Source organism: Bubalus kerabau, chromosome 13 (assembly GCF_029407905.1).
Source record: "Bubalus kerabau isolate K-KA32 ecotype Philippines breed swamp buffalo chromosome 13, PCC_UOA_SB_1v2, whole genome shotgun sequence".
NCBI lineage: Eukaryota > Metazoa > Chordata > Mammalia > Artiodactyla > Bovidae > Bubalus > Bubalus kerabau.
In genome coordinates this window covers 39961930-39983628 of record NC_073636.1, presented here as the reverse complement: position 1 = coordinate 39983628, position 21699 = coordinate 39961930, and the positions used below count along the sequence as shown (strand labels likewise).

At 44.0% G+C, this 21699-nt stretch overlaps 1 protein-coding gene across 1 annotated transcript in view; it reads right to left on the bottom strand.

The window, feature by feature from the left end:
- CFAP61 (cilia and flagella associated protein 61) overlaps positions 1 to 21699 on the bottom strand; it is a 251944-nt gene that overhangs the window by 167496 nt on the left and 62749 nt on the right. Inside the window, exons 9-12 of the mRNA XM_055543290.1 lie at positions 9638 to 9729; positions 4052 to 4123; positions 3009 to 3241; positions 1321 to 1360 (exon numbers count right to left, since the gene is read on the bottom strand). Coding sequence (XP_055399265.1) covers positions 1321 to 1360; positions 3009 to 3241; positions 4052 to 4123; positions 9638 to 9729 — 437 coding nt within the window. The remainder of the gene's footprint in view (positions 1 to 1320; positions 1361 to 3008; positions 3242 to 4051; positions 4124 to 9637; positions 9730 to 21699) is intronic.

Genomic DNA, 21699 nt, shown 5'->3' with positions numbered 1-21699 from the left:
AGGATTAAGGATGAAGTAATGATGATATTTTGCTCCTGTCTCCCAGATCCTGAAATAATTAAAAAGTAAACACGTCGGACTTCTCTGGCTATCCAGTGGTCAAGATCCCATAGGGGTCCACTGTAGTGGGTGTGGGTTTGATCCCTGGCGAGGGAACTAAGATCCCACATGCCACCTGGAAGAGCCAAAAAATAAATAAATAAAAAGTAAACATGTCTTTTATGGTTTTAAAGCCATTTTTTCATAATACTGAAGACCTGTCTTTGCATGGACTTTAAAATAGCAATGAAGTGAACTTAGTGAATTTACTTTGGGGCATCTCTGAGGGAAGCCAGCTTTGCAAATCCTCTCTCAGGGTCACTACAGAGGTTTCTGAGTTTCAAAATGCCTTAAAATTAATTAAAAAAAATTATGATGGAGAACATCAGCACCAAGGCTTCATGATCTTAACAAAATGAGGAGATACAATCTATGATCACATAGCTTTCATGCAACAGAATTAAAGCCTCTTTGGTTTTTTAGCCTCAGTATAAAGAGCATCAAGGAAAAATAAAACAATAGACACCTTGCCTATATTAGCTGACTGAAGAAGTGTGGTTGTTGACCTGACTTAACTGACAGGCCAGCCTCGAAAACAGCCATAAAAATCCAGTGGAGGAAACTAAATTGTCTTCCTTCCCTACTCTCTTCCCTCCAATAAGGTAACAAGAGGTTGGTCAGAATTTCTATCCCTTGACAACCGTGAAGCAAAAATGGAAGTGGCAGCCCAGACACCCTGAGACAGAGAATCTTGTTTGCACTTGGGCATCTGCTTGGGGCCATCACCAACCAACAGTAGAGGGTCAAGTGGCTCCCACGTGCCAGGTGATGCCAACCAGAAGCCCGACCTCAAGTTCCCACCTTCTTACCCTCAGAAACGCAGTCTACTGGTGTCAGAAATTTTTGAGCCAACACACACTATACAGAAATACAAAAGACTAACTTCACTGTAACTCCTGACATTTTCAGATGCTACCAGCATGCTGTCCATGATTTGGTTCTCTTGATAGTAAAACACCAGCGAAATACTCTCTAAAAGAAGTTATGCACTGAAACAATGTTAAAACAGCATGACTGAAAAATTATTGAGAATGACAATTTTTCCTACTTTGAAGAGTTCATGATGTATTATTCGCCTTTTTTTTTTTCAGAACAGAGAAGCGGTCCCACCTCAATATTCATACCAGATATGTTTGGATAATGAGTATGGTATCTTACTTCTCTATAACTTTTCTAGCTTATAAAGCCAATTATATTACTCAAAATTCAACATGTACTTACATGGAAAAGATGGAAAACAAAATTCATAAAGTCCAGTGACCTGTAAACAGACAATAAGAACTGTCACTGACCTCCAAGCAAATGCAGCACCCGTGTACCTTCCAAGAGATGTATGGCTCTCACCCCCTTAGGCAAGGATTAGCCAGTCACTACTCAGAATGTGTGTCGAGCTGAACAGTAATCAACTGCAGAAGTCAGAAGCTTCAAATGTCAGTAATAAAGCATTTGCCTATATTCAAGATACTATTATGGCAATTAATAGTCTCTACACATTCAAAAAGCAAGACAGTCCTTTTGTGAACAGGATCCCTCCCTTCCTTTCTGGAGGAGCTGTGGGGAGACATGGGTATATTCTAAGCTACTCTGATCTTTTTCTTTTTTATATGCAAAAGATTTTCTGACCAGCGGCAGATGCCTATTTGTAGGCGAACCATAATGGGTCATCGAATTTCTGTTTGAAAATTCAAAAAGCACATGTCTTATCTTATCATGAGCAAGGGAAAATAAATATACGCAACAGATCTAGAAGGGTTTTTTACAGGCTTTTTAGATGTCTGTAATATAATTAGAATAAAAAGATTTCCCCTTTTAATCTTTCAGTTGAATTGCAATTTCAAAGAAATTGAAAACCCAAGAGGAAAAAAAGTCCAAGTTAAAGCATGGTTCTAAGCAAGGCTGGGAGAATGGGATGTAATTAAACACACCCTCTAAGAAGGGAGTAGCCAGTGGCAATCTTGGTCATCTCAAAGATACTCCAGAACCTTCCAGTCTATGAAAATGTGCTAATCCTTCCTTCTTCAACACTGTTCTATGGACAGAATGTGGAGTGGGCGGGCACCCCAAAGGGGCTATGGACTCTCAGGAATGGAAGGCAGGGGTCCACATCCAGACTTCAGGGGGCAGCAAGCAGTGGACACGGGAGTGCCTGCCCAGCACCGGGCCTCCTCCTTCCAGCAGCCAGCCTGGATTGTTGTTTGGTGTCCCATTAACCCCATCTCAGATTGAGACTCCAGCCCCGAGTCAGTGGGGAGCATGAGGAAAGTGACAAAGCTGTCCTCACATATTGGCCCCAGCCATCAGCTTAGGAAAGAGCACACAGTCCAACCAGGCCCAATGGAGCTTCGAGAGGGGGCCCAAACCACACTGTCCTCCTCACTGGCTGTAGTGCAACGCTGAGGCCACTTCTTGTGGCCCCAGGTGGGACACTCCTCTGAAGATGGGACCGGCAGAGCCGAAGGGTAGAGAGAGGCTTGGTCTGTGACTGGGTTATCCAAATCCCAGGTCAAGCCACACCGAAAATCAGTCCCTCCAATGGATTATGCTTTCTTCTATGTGGCAGTTTTTGTTCATGTTTCCAAAGCCAGTTTCAGTTGGATTTTCTGTCACTTGCAACTAAAAGATTCTAGACAAACTAAACCCATAGTCTCCCCAGAATGCAAACTCTAGAGAATGAGGAGTAGCACGTGGCTTGGGAAGTTATGATCTCGCAGAGCCTGGGCAGCCTGGAATTTCATGGGCTGGAGTCTGGAAATGGGGACTAGGAATCTGTAGTTTTAAAAAAAAACTCCCCAGAAATGAGGACGGGAAGCCAGGCTTGGAAACCCCTGACTCTGTGAGATGAAAGTATCGGGCGAGCAAGGCCAGGAGAAGCTCTTTCCACAGCAGACAAGCTGGGGACCGGGACTTGCCTTGCTTCGTACTTCTCGTCGATAAAAAACAGCTGGATGCAGAAGGCGGTGGAGGCGCCCTTGTAGATGGGGTGGAAACTGCTGGTGTCCTCAGGCAGAGAGAGGGACAATGAGCTCCTATGGCTGATGTAGTAACCCATGTAAACCATACTGCTCACTTGACTGAGTTTTTCTGAGTCCTGCAACAAGGAGAGAGGACAAACCCAACTGGGAAACCCATTCATTCTCTGCAACTTAATGGGCTAGTGGTTGCCTCATCTCTACATGACACTGTTCCTGGGACAGATGTGACTGCCTCACCTGAGATGAACCATCCCAAGCCAGGCCCGGCTTTAAGGAGATGTTCTTAATGAGATTTCAAAACTCATAAGGCTGGGAACCAGTTTTCCTGGGAAGGTCAGAAAATGAATGGTCTTGGCTGGCCTTTGATACAGGCTCCATGTTTTAACTGCATCATTGAGGAAATGTTGAAAGTGAAAATGTCAGTCACTAAGTCATGTCCAACTCTTTGCGACCCCATGGACTGTAGTCCACCTGGATCCATGGAATTCTTCAGGAATTCTCCATTCCTTTCTCCAAGGGATCTTCCTGACCCAGGGACCGAACCTCGGTCTCCTGTGTGGCAGGCAGATTCTTTTAACATCTGAGCTACCAGGGAAGCCCCTTGTGTGTATAGTATAATAAAAGTTAAAATCATTATTAGCACTAAAAACTTATAAAGAAAATCAGGAGCCTCTTCTCTAGACAATGGGAAGAGGAGAAAGATTCTATCTACTGAAATGGTTGCAAATTATCAAAGTAGAAAGTGTAACTTCTAGGACCGAGCTGTGCAAGGGAGACAGAAGAAAAGGCCTAATCTCAGTGGAATAAAGGTCATCAAGGGCGACCTGCAGAGCAGGTCCTAAGGAAGGAGGCAGCTCTGAACTGGGAGAGGGAGGCGGGAGGCCTGGGGAGGACAGGGCCTAGGGGTGCAGGTGGAGAAGAGTGAGCTGCATGGGGGTGGGGGGGAGCACCAACCACTCCAGTGGCCTTGAAAGCCTTACCTCCACTTCACCAGTGTTCTCACTTGTGACTGGTGACAAAGCTTCCTCCACTGCGGCTTCTGTGCCTTTTCTCTGCAAATGACAAAGACAAGACATGAGAATTAATCAATACCTGCAGTGGTTCAGAGCCTGAGTTCTGGTCAAATCCTGGCCTCGCTGCTTACCAGCCATGTGACTTTCACAAAGTGAGCAAGTTTCCTCTATCACACAAAGTGGCTAGGAGCAGCACCTGCCTCGTCTGATTGTCTGAAGATACAGTCAGGACACGTGGATGGAGAGATGCTCAGTTACCTCCCAGCTCTCTGCAGATGCTATTAATATTTATCCTTCCTTCACTCTCATTTTTCTATATAATTTGAAAGCTGCACTAGGGTTTTTAACTGCTCTGTGTGCTCAGTCACTTCAGTCGTGTCTGACTTTGCAACACTATGGACTGTAGCCTGCCAGGCTCCTCTGTCCATGGTATGTTTCAGGCAAGAATACTGGAATGGGTTGCCATTTCCTCCTCCAGGGGATTTTCCCAAAGCAGGGATTGAACCCATGTTTCCTGTGTATCCTGCATTGCAGGTGGATTTCTTCACCCACTGTGCCACTGGGGAAGCCTATATAGGTGCCCATAAAAATATCGTCACAGTAAAAAGTGATATGTTTCCACATGCCTCTCCCCACAACCCGGGGCCACTCTGCCAACCATAGGAAAACAATGATCTGCTTCATCAGTGTAGATTGTATGCTGAGTCTCCTTCTGGATTATCTATTCTATTTGATTCATCTATTATTAACCTTGACATCATTGCCACACTAACTCAGTTACAAGAACCTTATAATAAATCTCGAAATCAGTAGCATTAGTCCTACAGCTTGTTCCCTTTCCATAGTTGCTTTGGCTGTGCTAGGTCCTTCTCAATTTCATCTGAATTTTGAAATTAGTTTTCATTTCACTTGGGCTCCAAAATCATAGGGCATTGACTGCAACCATGAAATTAAAAGATGCTTGCTCCTTTGAAGGAAAGCTATGACAAACCTAGATAGCATATTAAAAAGCAGAGACATCACTTTGCCAACAAAGATCCATACAGTCAAAGCTATGGTTTTTCCAACAGTCATGTATGGATGTAAGAGTTGGACCATAAAGAAGGCTGAGTGCTAAAGAATTGATGCTTTCGAATTGTGCTGAAGAAGACTCTTGAGAGTCCCTTGGACTGCAAGGAGATCAAACTAGTCAATCCTAAAGGAAATGACTAGTTTGAATATTCACTAGAAGGACTGATGCTGAAGCACCAATACTTTGGCCACCTGATGCAAACTGCCAACTCATTGGAAAAGACCCTGAGGCTGGGAAAGATTGAGGGCAAGAGGAGAAAGGTACAACAGAGGATGAGATGGTTGGGTGGCATCACCGACTCAATGGACATGAATTTGAACAAACTCCAGGAGATAGTGAAGGACAGGGAAGCCTGGTGTGCTACAGTACATGGGGTCACAAAGAGTCAAACACAACTTAGTGACTGAACAACAACAACAAAAATTAGTTTTGGCTGAGATTTCATTGATCAGCTGACATCTCGAAAATACCGAGTCCTCAAAATTATGTATGGGGGATATTTCTCCACCTATTTAGGTCTTATTTCATTTCTCCCAGAAATGTTTTGTAGTTTTTAGTATACAGGTTTTGAACATCTTTTGTCAAATTTACATATTTTGTGTATTTGTACTACTGTAAATGATGGGCTTCCAGGGAGTGCAGTGGCAATGAATCTGCCTGCCGATGCAGGAGACCAAAGAGATCTTCCCTGGGTCAGGAAGATCTCCTGGAAAAGGAAACAGCAACCCACTCCAGTATTCTTGCCTAGAAAATTCCATGGACAGAGGAGCTTGGCGGGGTACAGTCCATGGGGCTGCAAAGAGTCAGATGCGACTGAGCATGCTATATTGTAAATAGTATTTATTTAAATTTCTCATTGTTCATTACTCTTATGCATAGATAAAACTGAACTTTGTCTGTTAATTTTGTATATATTTAGCATTTATTAAATTACTTATTAGTTCTATAGCTGTTTTATAGATTCTAGATGACTATGCTGCTGCTGCTAAGTCGCTTCAGTCGTGTCCAACTCTGTGCAACCCCATAGATGGCAGACCACCAGGCTCCCCCGTCCCTGGGATTCTCCAGGCAAGAGCACTGGAGTGGGTTGCCATTTCCTCTCCAATGCATGAAAGTGAAAAATGAAAGTGAAGTCGCTCAGTCGTGTCCGACTCCTAGCGACCCCATGGACTGCAGCCCACCAGGCTCCTCCGTCCATGGGATTTTCCAGGCAAGAGTACTGCAGTGGGGTGCCATTGCCTTCTCCAAAGGATGATGCTAGCCACATACTTTTCAAAAATAACCTCTATCAAATTGAAGAACTTCTATTCCTAGTTTTCTGAGAGTTTTATGAGGAATGAATGTGAATTTTCAAATACCTTTCCAATATTTAAGAGATAATCATACAGGTAATCCTTTTTATAATGTTAACATGGTGAATTACTTTCATTGATCTTCTTAAAATTGTATTTCTAACCTTGTAACCCAGAATAAAACCTACTTGGTCATGATGTATTGTCCTTTTAATACACAGATTCAATACAAGATTTCTATTTGAATTTTTCCATCAATGTTCATGAGAGCTATTGATCTGAAGTTTTATTTTCCTGTAATGTTGTCTGTTGAGAAAGATCATACTTTAGATGACTTGAATCCTTTAAATATCTTGAGACTTATTTTCTAGCTTGGAATATGATCTAACTTGGGAAATATTCCACATGGATGTGGGAAGATGTATCTACTGGGTCGTGTGCTCTATTAAGTGCAAATTGGGTCAAATTGGGTAGAGTGTTCTATTAAGTGCAAATTAGGTCTAATTGTCAATAGTGTTCTTAAAATCTTCCACACTCCTATTAATTTTCTGGCTACTTGTTCTATCTGTGATCAAGGGAGGGATGCTGAAGTCGTCAAATATAGTTGCTTATTTATTCATTTGTCTTTGCAGTTCTATCAGTTTGTGTTTTGTGAAGTTCTACGATTAGGTACATAAATATTTAAGACTGTTAGGTCCTCTTGACTTTCGTTGTCCCTGGTAATATTCCCTCCTCTGAAATCCACTTGGTCTGAAATGAATGAAGCTTCTCTAGCTCTCTTTTCATCAGTGTTACCATGGTGTGTCTACATGCATGCTTTTCATTTGAACCTATTCTGTCCACTCAAAGTGCATGTTTGTGACCCACATATAACTGCCTTGCTTTTTAATTGAATCTATATCTGCTTTACGTGTTCTTTAATTGGGATATGTACAACAACACAAAGACCATTTTACATTTCATGCAATTATTAATGTGTGTAGGATTAAGTCCATCATCTTGCTGTTTGTTTTCTATTTGTCCTATCTGTTCTTTATTCCCTCTTTCCTTTTTTAAAAAAATTTATTTGCTGTCTCTTGGATTAATTGTATATTTTTATAATTCCACTTTACCTCTTTGTAGGCTTATTAGGTATAACTTTCTGAATTTGATTTGTAACTTTTTTTTTTTTAATTTAGAGAAGCCTAGCAGGCTGCAGTCCATAGGGTCACAAAGAGTTGGACACGACTGAATCGACTCAGCACGCATGCACACCTACATTCCTCCTGCCTGTGCTGTGGCCAGGAACTCTCTCAAGGCAGGAGGCCAGCACAGTCAGAGGGCTCAACAGAGTTGTTCCCCACCTCTTAAGCGTCACTCTCCTTTGTTACCTGATGAGCAGAGTCTTAAAACTTACTTCATATACATTGGCAATGTTTTTTCAGGCAGGGAAGTAAATCTAGTCTCTATCTCCATCTTTGCCAGAAGCAGAAATACCTCTTACTGAGTTCTTTTTATCACTTCCATTCATCAGCTTTCTCTCCCACACTCTAGTCCATGCCATACAACCTTCTTTAAAAGCTTCAGAGGTCCTTCAGGGCCCTCTCCTGGGTGGTTTTCCACCCTCATTTCCACATCCTGAACTAGGAGGCCTTCGTCTTCTCATGGAGTACCATCTCCCGAAGGCTGAGGCTGAGCCCCATGAGCACCCTCAGTCCCTAACAGAGAGTTCAGCAGTTATGTGTGTTCAACCTCTGTGCAGAGACAAAATCAGTCTTCAAAACACAACACCACCCAGCTACAGGTTGGGTCCTATTGTGGTCTGTGGTACAGGAAGGCACTCTTCATAGAGACAATGAAGGCAGGGTGAGCCAGGTGGCCCAGCAGTGAGATAAAGGTCCTCCCTACCTCCTTTTCTTCCCAAGATCTTCTTCGCATGAGCTGATGGGCAGGGGGAACGTTATTTTGTGCAAGACTGGAAAGGAGAAAAAAGTGGGGATGGGGGGCAGTTGGGGGCTGGAGGCCGGGAAGCAATGACACTGCCCCAGCCCCTATTCTGGTTTCACATAGATGGAAGAGTCAGGAGGACCAGAAGCAGAAGGGCCCGGGCCATGAAACATGTGCTGGGACCCTGGCCACACGCAGTGCTGATGCAGGGCTGGGCTGCTCATGGTAGCCAGAGGTAAGCCTGTTCATTCTCCCCACCTCTTTGTTGAGGCTTGTTACAGAGGACACAGGGACTTGCCCCGAGGTCTTGCAGGAGTAGGTGAGAACCCAGAGCCCAATCTATATGGGCGTTTCTATTTCTAGGAATAATCAGTGGTCAGAGGGTGGCAGAGCTAGAATGATGGCTGGATCCCCAGCCCATCCCCCCAAATCCTATGTCCTGTATGACATGGCTGATTGTGCCTCCTTCAGTGTGGGGTTTGCTTCCCTGTAGACTCTAGAGAGTCCCTTGGACTGAAAGGAGATCAAGCCAGTCAATCTTAAAGGAAATCAAGCCTGAATACTCATTGGAAGGACTGATGTGGAAACTGAAGCTCCAAAAGTTTGGCTACCTGATGCAAAGAGCCGACTCATTGGAAAAGACCCTGATGCTGGGAAGGGGCAGAAGGAGAAGAGGGTGACAGAGGATGAAATGGTTGGATGGCATCACCGATGCAACAGACATGAACTTGGGCAAACTCCAGGAGATGGTGAGGGACAGGGAAGTCTGGCATGCTGCAGTCCATGGGGTGACAAGGAGTCAGACAGGACTTTGCGACTGAACAAATGGTCAGGGCAGCAGCACTAGTAGAGCAGAGGTGAGGGTGGGGTGCAGAGGGATCCTGCTGAGGGCAGGCCAGGGAGCTGTGGCGGGTGCTCCTACAGCCTGAGGGGCCCAGCCAGGCAGGGAGAAGACGCTGCCTCACTGGAGTCTGTGGACAAGGTGTGTTTTCTACTGGCTTTATCCAAGTCAGCCTCCTGAAACCAGGGAAGAGTGAGGAGGCAGGGGGAGAAGGGATGGGATTCCACCCTGAGCTGAACTCTTGAAGGTGTTACGATGTTCTGATGTCTTATGAACATGCAGCCGAATCACCCCTGCCCTGGTCCCCAGCTCTGAGTGCCAGGGAGGCCTTTCCCCGCTCAGGAGTCACTCCAGCACCAGGAGCATGCCTGACCTGACGGTGCAGCAGCCCCAGGCCCAGCTGGGCGGATCATCTCCTTTACCTGGGTGCTCTCCCTGGTCTCCAGCGACACAGCTTCCTGCGGCTCCTTGACTATTTTCTGGGATTCCTCACTGCTGTTCTCGAGCTGGGAGTCTTTGGGAGAAAAAGTGACACAAGGACAGAAAAGATATGATTGACGCCCACAGAGCACAGGACGCTGGTGGCAGCGTGGTCGTGTGTTTCTAAACTGCAGCACATCCGAAGGATCCAATCACTGGGGGCAGCACTGCGAGGGGGGAGGGGGGGAACAGGGTCTGTGCAGCCCACCTGGACTCTGACTTCTCCGTGCCACGTTCACACGATGGGATCCAGTGGTAACCGGCCCTGCAGGAGCTGTGGGGATAAACTGAGGCCAGGGTGGGCCTGGTGGGCTGCCAGTGACTGAGCTCTGAGACTCTTTCATGGGAGCCCCTTTGAGGTTTGTAAGAAACTGGTTATCACCCTCTTGGATGGCAGGCTTTCAAGTGATTTTAAGATGGAATGGGGAATTAGTCGGCCATGTCCGTGCCCTCAGGACACAAATGAGCCCAGGGCTGTTTTCTCTCTACGTGGAAATGCTGTGAACAGGCATCTGAAAGCGGCCATGACACTTACATTTATACTTTCTAAGCAAGAACTAGAGCTGAGCTTACGTTATCACTTTAATATGTTGCGGAAAGTCAATAATCAGGGTGGTGTTCATGTATGCAGTGTTCACCAAAAAATAGAGCAGAAAAGACGTTTTCCCATGTGTCTAAAAAGCTATTCCCCTCCTTTCCTTCCTCCTCCTTCTGCTCTCTTCTTTATTCCTGTCTCTCTTCCTGTCTTTCTCTCCCCAACCCCAGCCCTTCACCCCCTGCATCTCTCCTCCTCCACCATCTCTCCCCCTTCCCCCGCCCCCCACCCCATCCTCTCTTGCTCCGTTTGTGTCTGCTCCACGGAGGCACTCAGCCCTGACCCCTGCTCGCAGCCTCTGGGCCTCAGCTCCTTCCAGCCTGGGGGCTGCCCCTCCCAAGAACTGTCCACACAGACACAGAAGGGACCTTAGGCCTGCAGGAGGCCCCAGACACTGGGCTGCCGGCGTGCCCTGCTGCCCCATCTTCCCGTTTCTAAGCATCACAGCAGACGGGATGGGGCCAGAGGCTGCGACCCTCTCTGTGCCCCCCTCTCACACTGCGTCTCGTTCCTCCGGCAGCAGCCAGAGTCAACGGGTCCTGCAGATTACCTCTAGACCCCGCGTATGCACTGGCTCATACCCTATACACTGCTTCGGGCAAAGACGCAGACGAATGAAATAGAAGGAAATTCTAAGTAAGAGAAAAGTCAGGTGCCCAGAGAGGTGGAAGGGGAGAGATGAAGAGGTACGTGATGTTGAAGTTACCATGAGAGAATGTCACCCCAGCAGAGTGAGAAGCTCTTTTACGTGGAGAGCAAGTGACAGGAGAGAGGACAAGGGACTCAGAATCCCTGCTGTGAAGAAAGATGCTTTGGGGACAATGAACCCTAGTGTGTCCCTAGCATCTGGAAACACCCTACTCCCTGCAGAACTTTCCAGTCATCTGTACAGCATTTCCAGTGTTCTCAGGCTGGCAAGAGTAGAGGGCTATTTAGGTGAATTTAGCTTGTTGTGGTGATACAACTTGTGTGCAGTAGAGTCCACATGAATCTCTACGTGTATCGATTCCCATGTAACAATCACTTAAATGAGTACTAAAGCTTTTCCAGAGCCCACAGATTTCCCTCACCTGCTGCCCAGCCAACACATCCCTTAAAAGTAGCGGCTGGAGCTACCCACTCCAGTATTCTTGCCTAGAGAATTCCATGGACTATACAGTCCATGGGGTTGCAAAGAATCAGACACGACTGAGCAACTTTCACTTTCACACACACACACACACACACATATATTGTTTGTTGTTTAGTCACTCAGTTGTGTCTGACTCTTTGCAACCAGATGGACTGTAGCCCACCAAGCTCCCCTGTCATGGGACTCTCCAGGCAAAAATACTGGAGTGGGCTGCCATTACCTTCTCCAGGGTATCTTCCCTACCCACGAATCGAACCCGGATCTCCTGCATTGCAGGAGGACTCTTTACTACCTGAGCCACCAGGGAAGCCCATTTTAATTAGGACAAAATTACTAAAAAGCCAGAAATTTCAGGGACTGGATTAAATCCGCAGTCAACAATTAATCCTGGAGCTCTCACGGTCTGACAGGCTAATGCTCACAAGACAATTACCAATGACGACGACTAATTGTCTGGGCTAAAGTGTCATGGGTGCTGCCGCTTATTCCAAAGCAGCTGCCGTGCTCGTCCCCAGAGGTGGCTGCATTTCAGAACTGGGCGAGGTGAGGCCACGTCTCTCCTTCCCGTGTCTCTGGGGTTTTGTGGGGTTTAATTAGTTAATGTTCTTAATGTGCCCTGAGATCCTCAGACGTGAGGTGCTGTCCCGGGGAAAGTCAGGCAGTGGTTTTATATGACACGCAGCTAGAAACACGACTGAGGCTGCAAATTTAATTGTTGTTCTATTTGCTTACATCACCTAGGTAGCTTGGAAGTCACGAACCTGGGCTTTATTCTAGTGGGAGGGAAGGTACCATTTGCTGGCACTTTCTCTCTGAGTGAGACTGAGAAGGGGCTGAGGAGGGGTTACCATGATATGAATAAAACATCACATTATCATCCCAAGGGACAGCACCCACTATTGCATTCTTAACTTTGTATTCTTTTTCTTAAAGAGACTTCCCAAATTGTATAAACCCGAGGTCCCACCAGACCTGGTTCTGCCCTGCTCTTCATCTAACAGGAAAAATACATTAAAGTAGTTCCGTCGTGTCCGACTCTTTGCGACCCCATGGATTATACAGTCCATAGAATTCTCCAGGCCAGAATACTGGAGTAGGTAGCCTTTCCCTTCTCCAGGGTATCTTCCCAACCCAGGGATTGAACCCAGGTCTCCTGCATTGCAAGTGGAGTCTTTACCAGCTGAGCCCCAAGGAAAGCCCAAGAACACTGGAGTGGATAGCCTATCCCTTCTCCAGCAGATCTTCCCAACCCAGGAATCGAATTGGGGTCTCCTGAATTGTAAGTGGATTCTTTACCAACTGAGCTATCAGGGAAGTCCTTTATTTAACAGGAAAAATACATAGGGAAAGCTAAATAATACATTTTGAAGGCTTTGGGAAAAAGTAACAGTATACAATTTGGTGGTTTTTAACTTAAAAAAAATAATAATCAAAAATCCTACAAGATTTTCCTTTTTGTGAAATGAAATAAAGTGATTCTAAAAGAGTAATGGAAGAGAGTTAGTCAACAAAATTTTAAGGAATAAGAACAAAGAGTCCAAATTTTCTAACGAATATTAAGACATATTATAAAGCCAAAGTTATTAAAACAGCAGGTTATTGGGAGCAGGAACAGAACAGAATGGAATCCAAAAAAGAGCCTATACGTTCATATACAGTAAAGTTAGCATTGGTGCGGAAGAATAAAGAATACAATAAACAGTGCTAATCAAATGGCAAAAGAATTAATTTGGGTCCCTATTTCATATAATACACAAAGATCATTCACAGATACATTAACAGCTTAAAGTTTTTTGTAATACTTTTAAATTATGAGAAGAAAATATAAGAGAATCTCTCTATTATTTTAGGGGTGGGCAAATCTTTCCTTTTAAATGTAGAAGGCAGAAGTCATAAAAGAAAAATATTGACATACTTGACCCCATCACAATTTAAAATTTTTATCAAAAGAACCCTAAAGTGTTTCTTAAATAAGTAGATACACAGAGGAAATATTTGCAACACACATAATACACCAAGAACTGGAGTCTAGGGGAAGAGAAAAAACCAATAGGCAATGAAAATGAATGGACAGGAGATGCAAATGACCAATAAACACACAAAACATGTCCAACCTCAGTAATAGTCAGAGAAATGAAGTTTAAACAATGACATCTCCTTTCACAGCTATCATACTGGCAACAGGTAAACGTGCCGACAAGTCCTGGAGAACTAGGAGCGGCTCGGGAGGAAGGCCACTGTTGCGGCCACGCTTGGTATATTTCCAAGCCGGCGAGAGCAATTCTGGGAACACAGCCTGTGAAAACGCTCGCAAGGGGCCCAAGGCAATGTGCGCGAGAATACTTACTGCAGTATGGTTTGCAATATGAAATAGTGGAAACAATTTGCGTCCATCTGAGGACAAGTGTGACACATTTCATAGAGTGAAATCCTATTCAAAAGATAAAAGGAGCGTCCCAGACCTAAGCTTATCGACATTATTAGATCTCAAAGAGGTGAGTGAAGAAGCAAATTTCAGAACTTTGCAAACCCAAAAGGTGCCATTTATGTAAAAAAAACACTGTCATGAAATGGTAGAATTTTTTCCGATGAACACAAGGACTTCATATGAAAGCATAAAAAGAAGTCTGGATGGATACTTACTAACATTATAACAATGGCCATTTCTGGGAATTGAGAGGGAGAACCAGGCTGGGACATTGATCCAAGGGAATTCAACTCTAACTGCATTATCCTAGCTTTTTAAAGGAGGAGAGTTTTATGCATTAACTCAATTAAGATCCTCCCAAAAATGTCTAATTATAAGAGTAATTACATTTCAGAATATTACAAAATGGTTATTTTGTTTATTATTTTAATATTATGGCTGATTTCAAAAAAGACTGACAAATGAATTTAAGCCCTCACCTTTAAGAAGAGGAAAACTTAAAGGTTCAAGTTAAAACATTCATTCAACTGAAGTTGAGTGGAGAACAAGGAGTTGCAGTCACATGAGGTACCCAGCAGTACACAAAAACCAGACAGAGGTAGTCCTCACTCTAAGAGGCTCACAAGTGATCAGGTAGGTGGGTGTGCGTGCACACACTCACAACCCCCCCACATACACTCCTAACTACCTTGCAGTATGGAAGTTGCTAAAGCAAAGGTATGAACAAAGCACATCGTTCACTTACTCATTCATTCATTCATTCATTTAAAATTTTATATTTTATACCTACCACCTGGTGTACATTAACAAACTAGACGTTGAAGATTCAGCAGCAAATGAGACTAACTTGCCCTTCCAAATAAAGTCAGTAAGAGAAGAAGAAATACTAAGATGTGCTAGATGGTGTGTAGAAAACAAGGGCCTGGGAGCTGCTTCAGTTTGAGCAGTGTCCTATTGTGTACGTAGAGTGAAAGAGAAAGTGTTAGTGTCTCAGCTGTGTCCGACTTTTTGTGACCCCGTGGACTGGTAGCCCACCAGGCTCCTCTATCCATGGGATTCTCCAGGCAAGAATACTGGAGTGGGTTGCAATTCCCTTCTCCGGGGGATCTTCCCCATCCAGGAATCGAACCCAGGTCTCCTGCATTGCAGGCGGACTCTTTACTATCTGAGCCACCAGGGAAGCCCATTGGACGTGTAAACTGAGATCTAAAGGATAAGAAGCAGCCTCAAGACAGTAAGAAGATGGAGACGGTGAGCAGACAACACGTTCACGGACTGCTGAAGAGTGAGGGTGTCCTTGCTTCCTGACCTGTTCCCTTCCTTGCTTTGCCTCCAGCCCTTTGGTCTTCATAACTGTGTTAGTTTCCTGTGGCTGCTGTGACAAATGCCCACTCACGTGGTGGCTTAAAACAACAGAAATGTATTCTTCCAGAGTTCTGGAAGCCAGAAATCCAAAATCAGTATCTCTGGGCAGAAGTCAAGGTGTTAGCAGGGCCAGACTCCCTCTTTCAGGATAAATCTCATCTCCAGATCCTTCATCACATTGAGGAAGACCTTTTACCAAAATGAAGGTAGCATTTACTCATTCCAGGGGTTAGGGTGAGAACGTCCTTTGGGAAGTCACGTTTCCATCTAACCTCAGAAGCATCTGTTGCTGCCTAGATGCTCTGTATCCATTCAAGGGTTTTCCAGGAAGGTCAGACTGAACTTGTCCAAGTTAGAAGTCACAGCGTCTCCATCAGATGATTTCATTCACACTTTTTATTTCCATCTGGCAAGATGGTTCCACCATCCACCTGGCTTCTGAAGACACCCTTGAGGCTTCCCTCTTCCACAACCCTCCTTCTCCACATGCAGTAAAATATCAGGTTCCATTAATTCTCCAAAATATCTCCCAAGTTCATTTGCAGTCACGGCTCTAGTTCAGCCCCTTCTCATCTCTTTCCTGCACACTCTAGTGGCCCCTGGGAACTGTTCCTGAAAACTACAAGTTGATGGTATGTCCCTTTCTGGGAAGTTCAACATTCCCAGGCTGCTCATCAAATATGCCATGATTAAGAAGAATCTAGATTCTTTGCTTCACCTCCTTCTGTCTCCTGTCCTACTTCCTCCCTCCTGCTGCCCCCTCCCTTCCTGCTCCAACAACACTGAGCTGGTGCTCTCTCCTCACATGCCCTGGTCTCTAACACCTCCTTGTTTTTGCCCATGCACAATGTCTTTCCTCTGTTGAAAATCTTTCTGCTTCTTCATCTACAAAGCTCCAATTTGTTTTTGAAGTTCTGATTCAAAAGCTTTCTTTCTATGAAGTCCTATATTGATGTTCCCAAGATGACTTAGGTGTAATTCTGCTGGGATCTCAACACAATTTTCTCCCCTTCAAAACAATTCTCTGATTGTAAATTCATTTGTCTTGCATGTTTATCCTACCATTAGGCCATGCGGGGCTCACCACATACTGGATCAGGCTCCCAAAGACTAGTATATGGGATATACTCCATATTGGCTGAGTGACTGGCAGGAAGCTAAGGATAAAGTCCATACAAAGGAAAACACTCGGCAAACCACATGAGAGCAAGACAAAGAGCTTTTCCATATTTTTCAAGGACATTCTTCCTTTCTGGACTGCAGGGCAGCCTCCAAGCCACATAGCATGATGAACTTGAGCTCACTGTCTTGATATGAGACTACGGGTTTTAGCCTCAAACAGGCTAAATTGGAGTTTGTGTCTCTGGAGGACAGGAGAAAGAAGGTCATGACAAAAATCACCAGCCTTCTTCTTCGTGAGCATGGGTTGTAGTCATGACGCTCATTTTTCATCCTTACTCTGTTCAGGCCCTTTGTCATATAGTGTCCTCCACTCTGATTCTGAGCTCAGCCTGGGATCTGCTTTGGATAAGTGACATGTATTAGGTTCAATGCCCAGACCTCAGGAGGCTTTGTGTGTTTCCACTTGATCTCTGGTGCCTCTGCCATTACCATGATAACATGTCCCATCCAGCCTGCGAGAGGCACACGGAGTGGACCCAAGGCCAGCCTAGATCTGCCAACAGGCAACCAACCCCAAGGCAGGTGGGAAGACCCAGCCACGGTCAGTAGAGCTGTCTAGCTGACCCCAGCTGTGTGAGTGTGGGACACTGCTGTGCTTCTGTAGTTGTTTGTTAGGAGCATGCTTGTGGTAATGGACCATTGATACAGTCATAAAACATAATACAGAGAATCAATTCAATCCTGAATCTGGTTCTTTGAAAAAAAAAATTGACACTGGTGAGATTAAGAAAGGAAAAGACATACAAGAAAAATACCAGGAATAAAACATAGAAACATGGGGAACATCTATAAAGTACGACGGTAGATATAAACCCATAAGAAAATAAAATAACTAAATACTAAAACTGAAAGACAGCAGCTGTTACGCTAGATAAAAACAACAACTACCAAATTTATGCTGTTTACAAAAGACACACCTAACATGTAAGAAAACAGGAAGGATGAAGATAAAAGAATGGAAAGAGATATGGCATGCCTATATGAGCTAAAGGAAGCAAGTGTGGCCACATTAAAATCAGAAAAAGTAGACTTTAAGGCAAAAACCTTTCACCAAAGATAAAGAAGGATACTTCATAAGTGATTTTTTTAAGTTCAAGGAAGACATGACTTAAAAATTAGGCACCTAATAGCATAGACTCAAAATACATAATGAAACAATGATAGATAGGAGTAAAAATTTATATATCTACAATCAAAGCAGAAGATTTTAACAGACCTCTCATGAATTGATCAAACAACTGTTGAGGTCAAACGGATAAAATATTTGACATTGGTATCAAACATAATCCTAAATATAGAACCCTGTACCTAACAACTACAGATAATACACTTTTTTCATGGACTCAAGGAATATTTACCAAAATTGACCATAAGCTCAACAAAATTTAAAGGATTAAAATCACACAGGGGAGGTTATCTGACTAATAAATAACTTTCTAGGCCCAAGATGGAGCTGCTCCTGCCTGCTGGGGGGCAGGTCAGAAAACTGAAACTTGGGTAACTTTCATGTTCCTATAAATGCTACACTCAACCAGAAATGTAGTTGATCCTGTCAGCCAATCCTCAAATGCCAACTCAACCCTGGGCCTTCTTACCCCAAACCAGGGTGACTGTGAGACCTGGCCATCCAGATATTTTCTCTTTTTCTCTTCCTTATTCTTTATCCTATAAAAGCTCCCTGCCTTTTTGTCCACTTTGCAGTTCTCTGAAAAGAGACCACCCACTTCATGAAGTATTAAAGTTTATTTATATCACCCAATGGCACCCCACTCCAGTACTCTTGCCTGGAAAATCCCATGGATGGAGGAGCCTGGTAGGCTTCAGTTCATGGGGTCGCGAAGAGTCGGACTTGACTGAGCGACTTCCCTTTCACTTTTCACTTTCATGCATTGGAGAAGGAAATGGCAACCCACTCCAGTGTTCTTGCCTGGAGAATCCCAGGGACGGGAGAGCCTGGTGGGCTGCCATCTATGGGGTCACACAGAGTCGGACACGACTGAAGTGACTTAGCAGCAGCAGCAGCAGCAGCGTATCACCTAAATTGTCTTCTTTAATCATTTTGTGTGCGTGTTAGTCGCTCAGTCGTGCCCAACTCTTTGCCTCCCCATGGGTTGTAGCCTGCCAGGCTCCTCTGTTTATGGAATTCTCCAGGCAAGAATACTGGGGTGGGTTGCCATTCCCTTCTCCAGGGGATCTTCCAGTATATGTGTGTGTTTGTGTGTGTGTGTGTGTGTATATACACACACTGGAGCCGTATATATCTATATATGTATATATACCAGCAATTGTACTCTAATCATTTTTAAACCTTCATATACTAAACAATGTTTTTCTAGAAAAATCTAATTTCCTAATGTTGATTTCAAAGAAACAGAAAATCTGAATATGTTAATAACCTTGAGGGGAAAAAGAACATTGTCAGTCATGCACTTGGAGTCAGAAGTCGGCTTCCAAGGTGACGGTCCCTGGTCTTCCACTGGGCGAGCCCACGTGTTCCTGAAAGTCTGAAAATGCCCAGAGCCAGAGCAACGTGCAGTGAAGAAAAGGCTTGCAACCTGCAGCGAAATAACTGGCTTCGTGTTGGGCTTAGAATGAATACATCTTCCTTTGCTTGCTTCCATGAGCAAAGACTGTGATTTTTAGCAACTGCCTCCTTAGCTGCTTGCTCGCTCGGATTAAATTTGCTCTGTGATATTTTAAGAGTTGTCGAAACCCCTGTGTAAACAGACACGGAACTCTTGGTGACCCCCGTGCAATGGGTGCAGCCCACTGCCAGCCAATTTAATCAAGGGAGAATTCAGAGTATTCATCGTAAGCAATTGATTTTCAAGAGAAAAGTCAGCAGGATCAAACAGCCTGTTGGGATGAAAACCCTCTGAATCACCCCTATCACCGTGTTTTCTAGCAACTGACTCCTGACTCCATATAGCGTAATGGCCAAATTACTATAATTATCCTGCAACACAAGTGCCATATCAACATTATTTTAAACATGGATTTTTTGCATAATCTTTCATTATTATCATTCAGCCTCCCATTTGGAAATGGAAAACAACAACAAACTGTGATCTACCCCCAAAAGAAGAAAGGTCACCGGAGAGAACAAATAAAAGGGCTATTTACATGTGAATGTGGTAAGAGAGATGTGTTTTACAGTCAAACACACTCTTGAAATTCATTAAATGCCTTCTCCCCTGCTTCATAAATATGGGCAAAAGACATGTGGCCTACTGAGAAAATAATCCCAGTACATAATGATCATAACGAATATAAATAAAACCACTTTTCTTTCAAAGACCTCAAGGCCCTTATGTACAAATACATTTGTATTTCAACCACTGAGAAACGGATCTGACTGGTGAATGCAGCGGTGTCATCACTTAGCTAGTGGCTCCCAGAGCTGATTAGGGGGGTAGGACCCTTCCTCCCAGCCATCCAGCTCCCCGAGAATTGGGGAATCTTCAGAGGGCGCCCTCATTTGTCACAGCTGTTTTTAAAGGCATCCAAAAGGGCTTAGAAACCAGCAGCTGAATGAAGACAGATAAGTAATCAAAAGACTTTCTGGGGCAATGACCTTAACAACACTGGTTTCCAGCCATGACTGACTGCCTCCTTCCTGGTATGTTACCAGCCCAAGCCCGGGAAACCCATGCAAGCATTTATACTGTTAATGAAGTTAAAATCTGTATTCTAAGGCAAGTCAAGGAAAATCTAAACATAAACATTTTTCTATGTCCCTTGTTATCCTCTCTCTCCTCTTCTGTGTTATGCATGGACCAAACTCCTCATTAGTAGAAACACCTGGTCAACTATATAGAGCAACATTCTCTTAGTATCCACAGAACAACTCCTTATGGTACATATACACAATGAAGTATTACTCAGCCATTAAAAAGAATACATTTGAATCAGTTCTAATGAGGTGGATGAAACTGGAGCATATTATACAGAGTTAAGTAAGCCAGAAAGAAAAACACCAATACAGTATAGTAACGCATATATATGGAATTTAGAAAGATGGTAACAATAACCCTGTATACGAGACAGCAAAAGAGACACTGATGTATAGAATAGTCTTTTGGACTCTGTGGGAGAGGGAGAGGGTGGGATGATTTGGGAGAATGATATTGAAATATGTATAATATCATATATGAAACGAGTCACCAGTCCAGGTTTGATGCACGATACTAGATGCTTGGGGCTGGTGCAATGGGACGACCCAGAGGGATGGTATGGGGAGGGAGGAGGGAGGAGGGCTCAGGATGGGGAACACATGTATACCTGTGGCGGATTCATTTCGATATATGGCAAAACCAATACAATATTGTAAAATTAAAAAATAAAAGAAATAAAAACAAACAAACAAAAAATATTTCTGGGATTCCCTTGTGGCCCACTGGTTAGGACTCCACACTTCCAATGTGGGGGGCTCACATTCAATCCTTGGTTGAGGAACTAAGATCCTTCAAGGCATGCGATACTACCAGAAAAATAAATAAAGATAATATTCATTCTTGATCTGGTAAGGGTTTATGATGAGTCACCACTTTGTACTATGATACTGAATGGCTTGCCTTGGAAACAGAGATCATTCTGTCGTTTTTGAGATTGCATCCAAGTACTGCATTTTGGACTCTTTTGTTGACTATGATGGCTACTCCATTTCTTCTAAGGGATTCTTGCCCACAGTAGTAGATATTGGTCATCTGAGTTAAATTCATCCATTCCAGTCCATTTTAGTTTGCCGATTCCTAAAATGTCGATGTTCACGCTTGCCATCTCCTGTTTGGCCACTTCCAATTTGCCTTGATTCATGACCTAACATTCCAGGTTCCTATGCCATACTGCTCTTTACAGCATCGGACTTTACTTCCATCACCAGTCATATCCACAACTCGGTGTTGTTTTTGCTGGAAAGGGTCAGTTTTCATTCAGATCGGAAAGAAAGGCAAAGCCAAAGAATGCTCAAACTACCGCACAATTGTACTCATGTCACACACTAGCAAAGGAATGCTCAAAATTCTCCAAGCCAGGCTTCAATAGGCTTCAACAGGCTTCAAGTGAACCATGAACTTCCAGATGTTCAAGGTGGATTTCAAAAAGGCAGTGGAAAAAGAGATCAAATTGTCAACATCCGCTGGATCATTAAAAAAGCAAGAGAGTTTCAGAAAAACATCTACTTCTGCTTTATTGACTATGCCAAAGCTTTTGACTGTGTGGATCACAACAAACTGTGGAAAATTATTCAAGAGATGGGGACACCAGACCACCAGACTGGACTCCTGAGAAATCTGTATGTAGG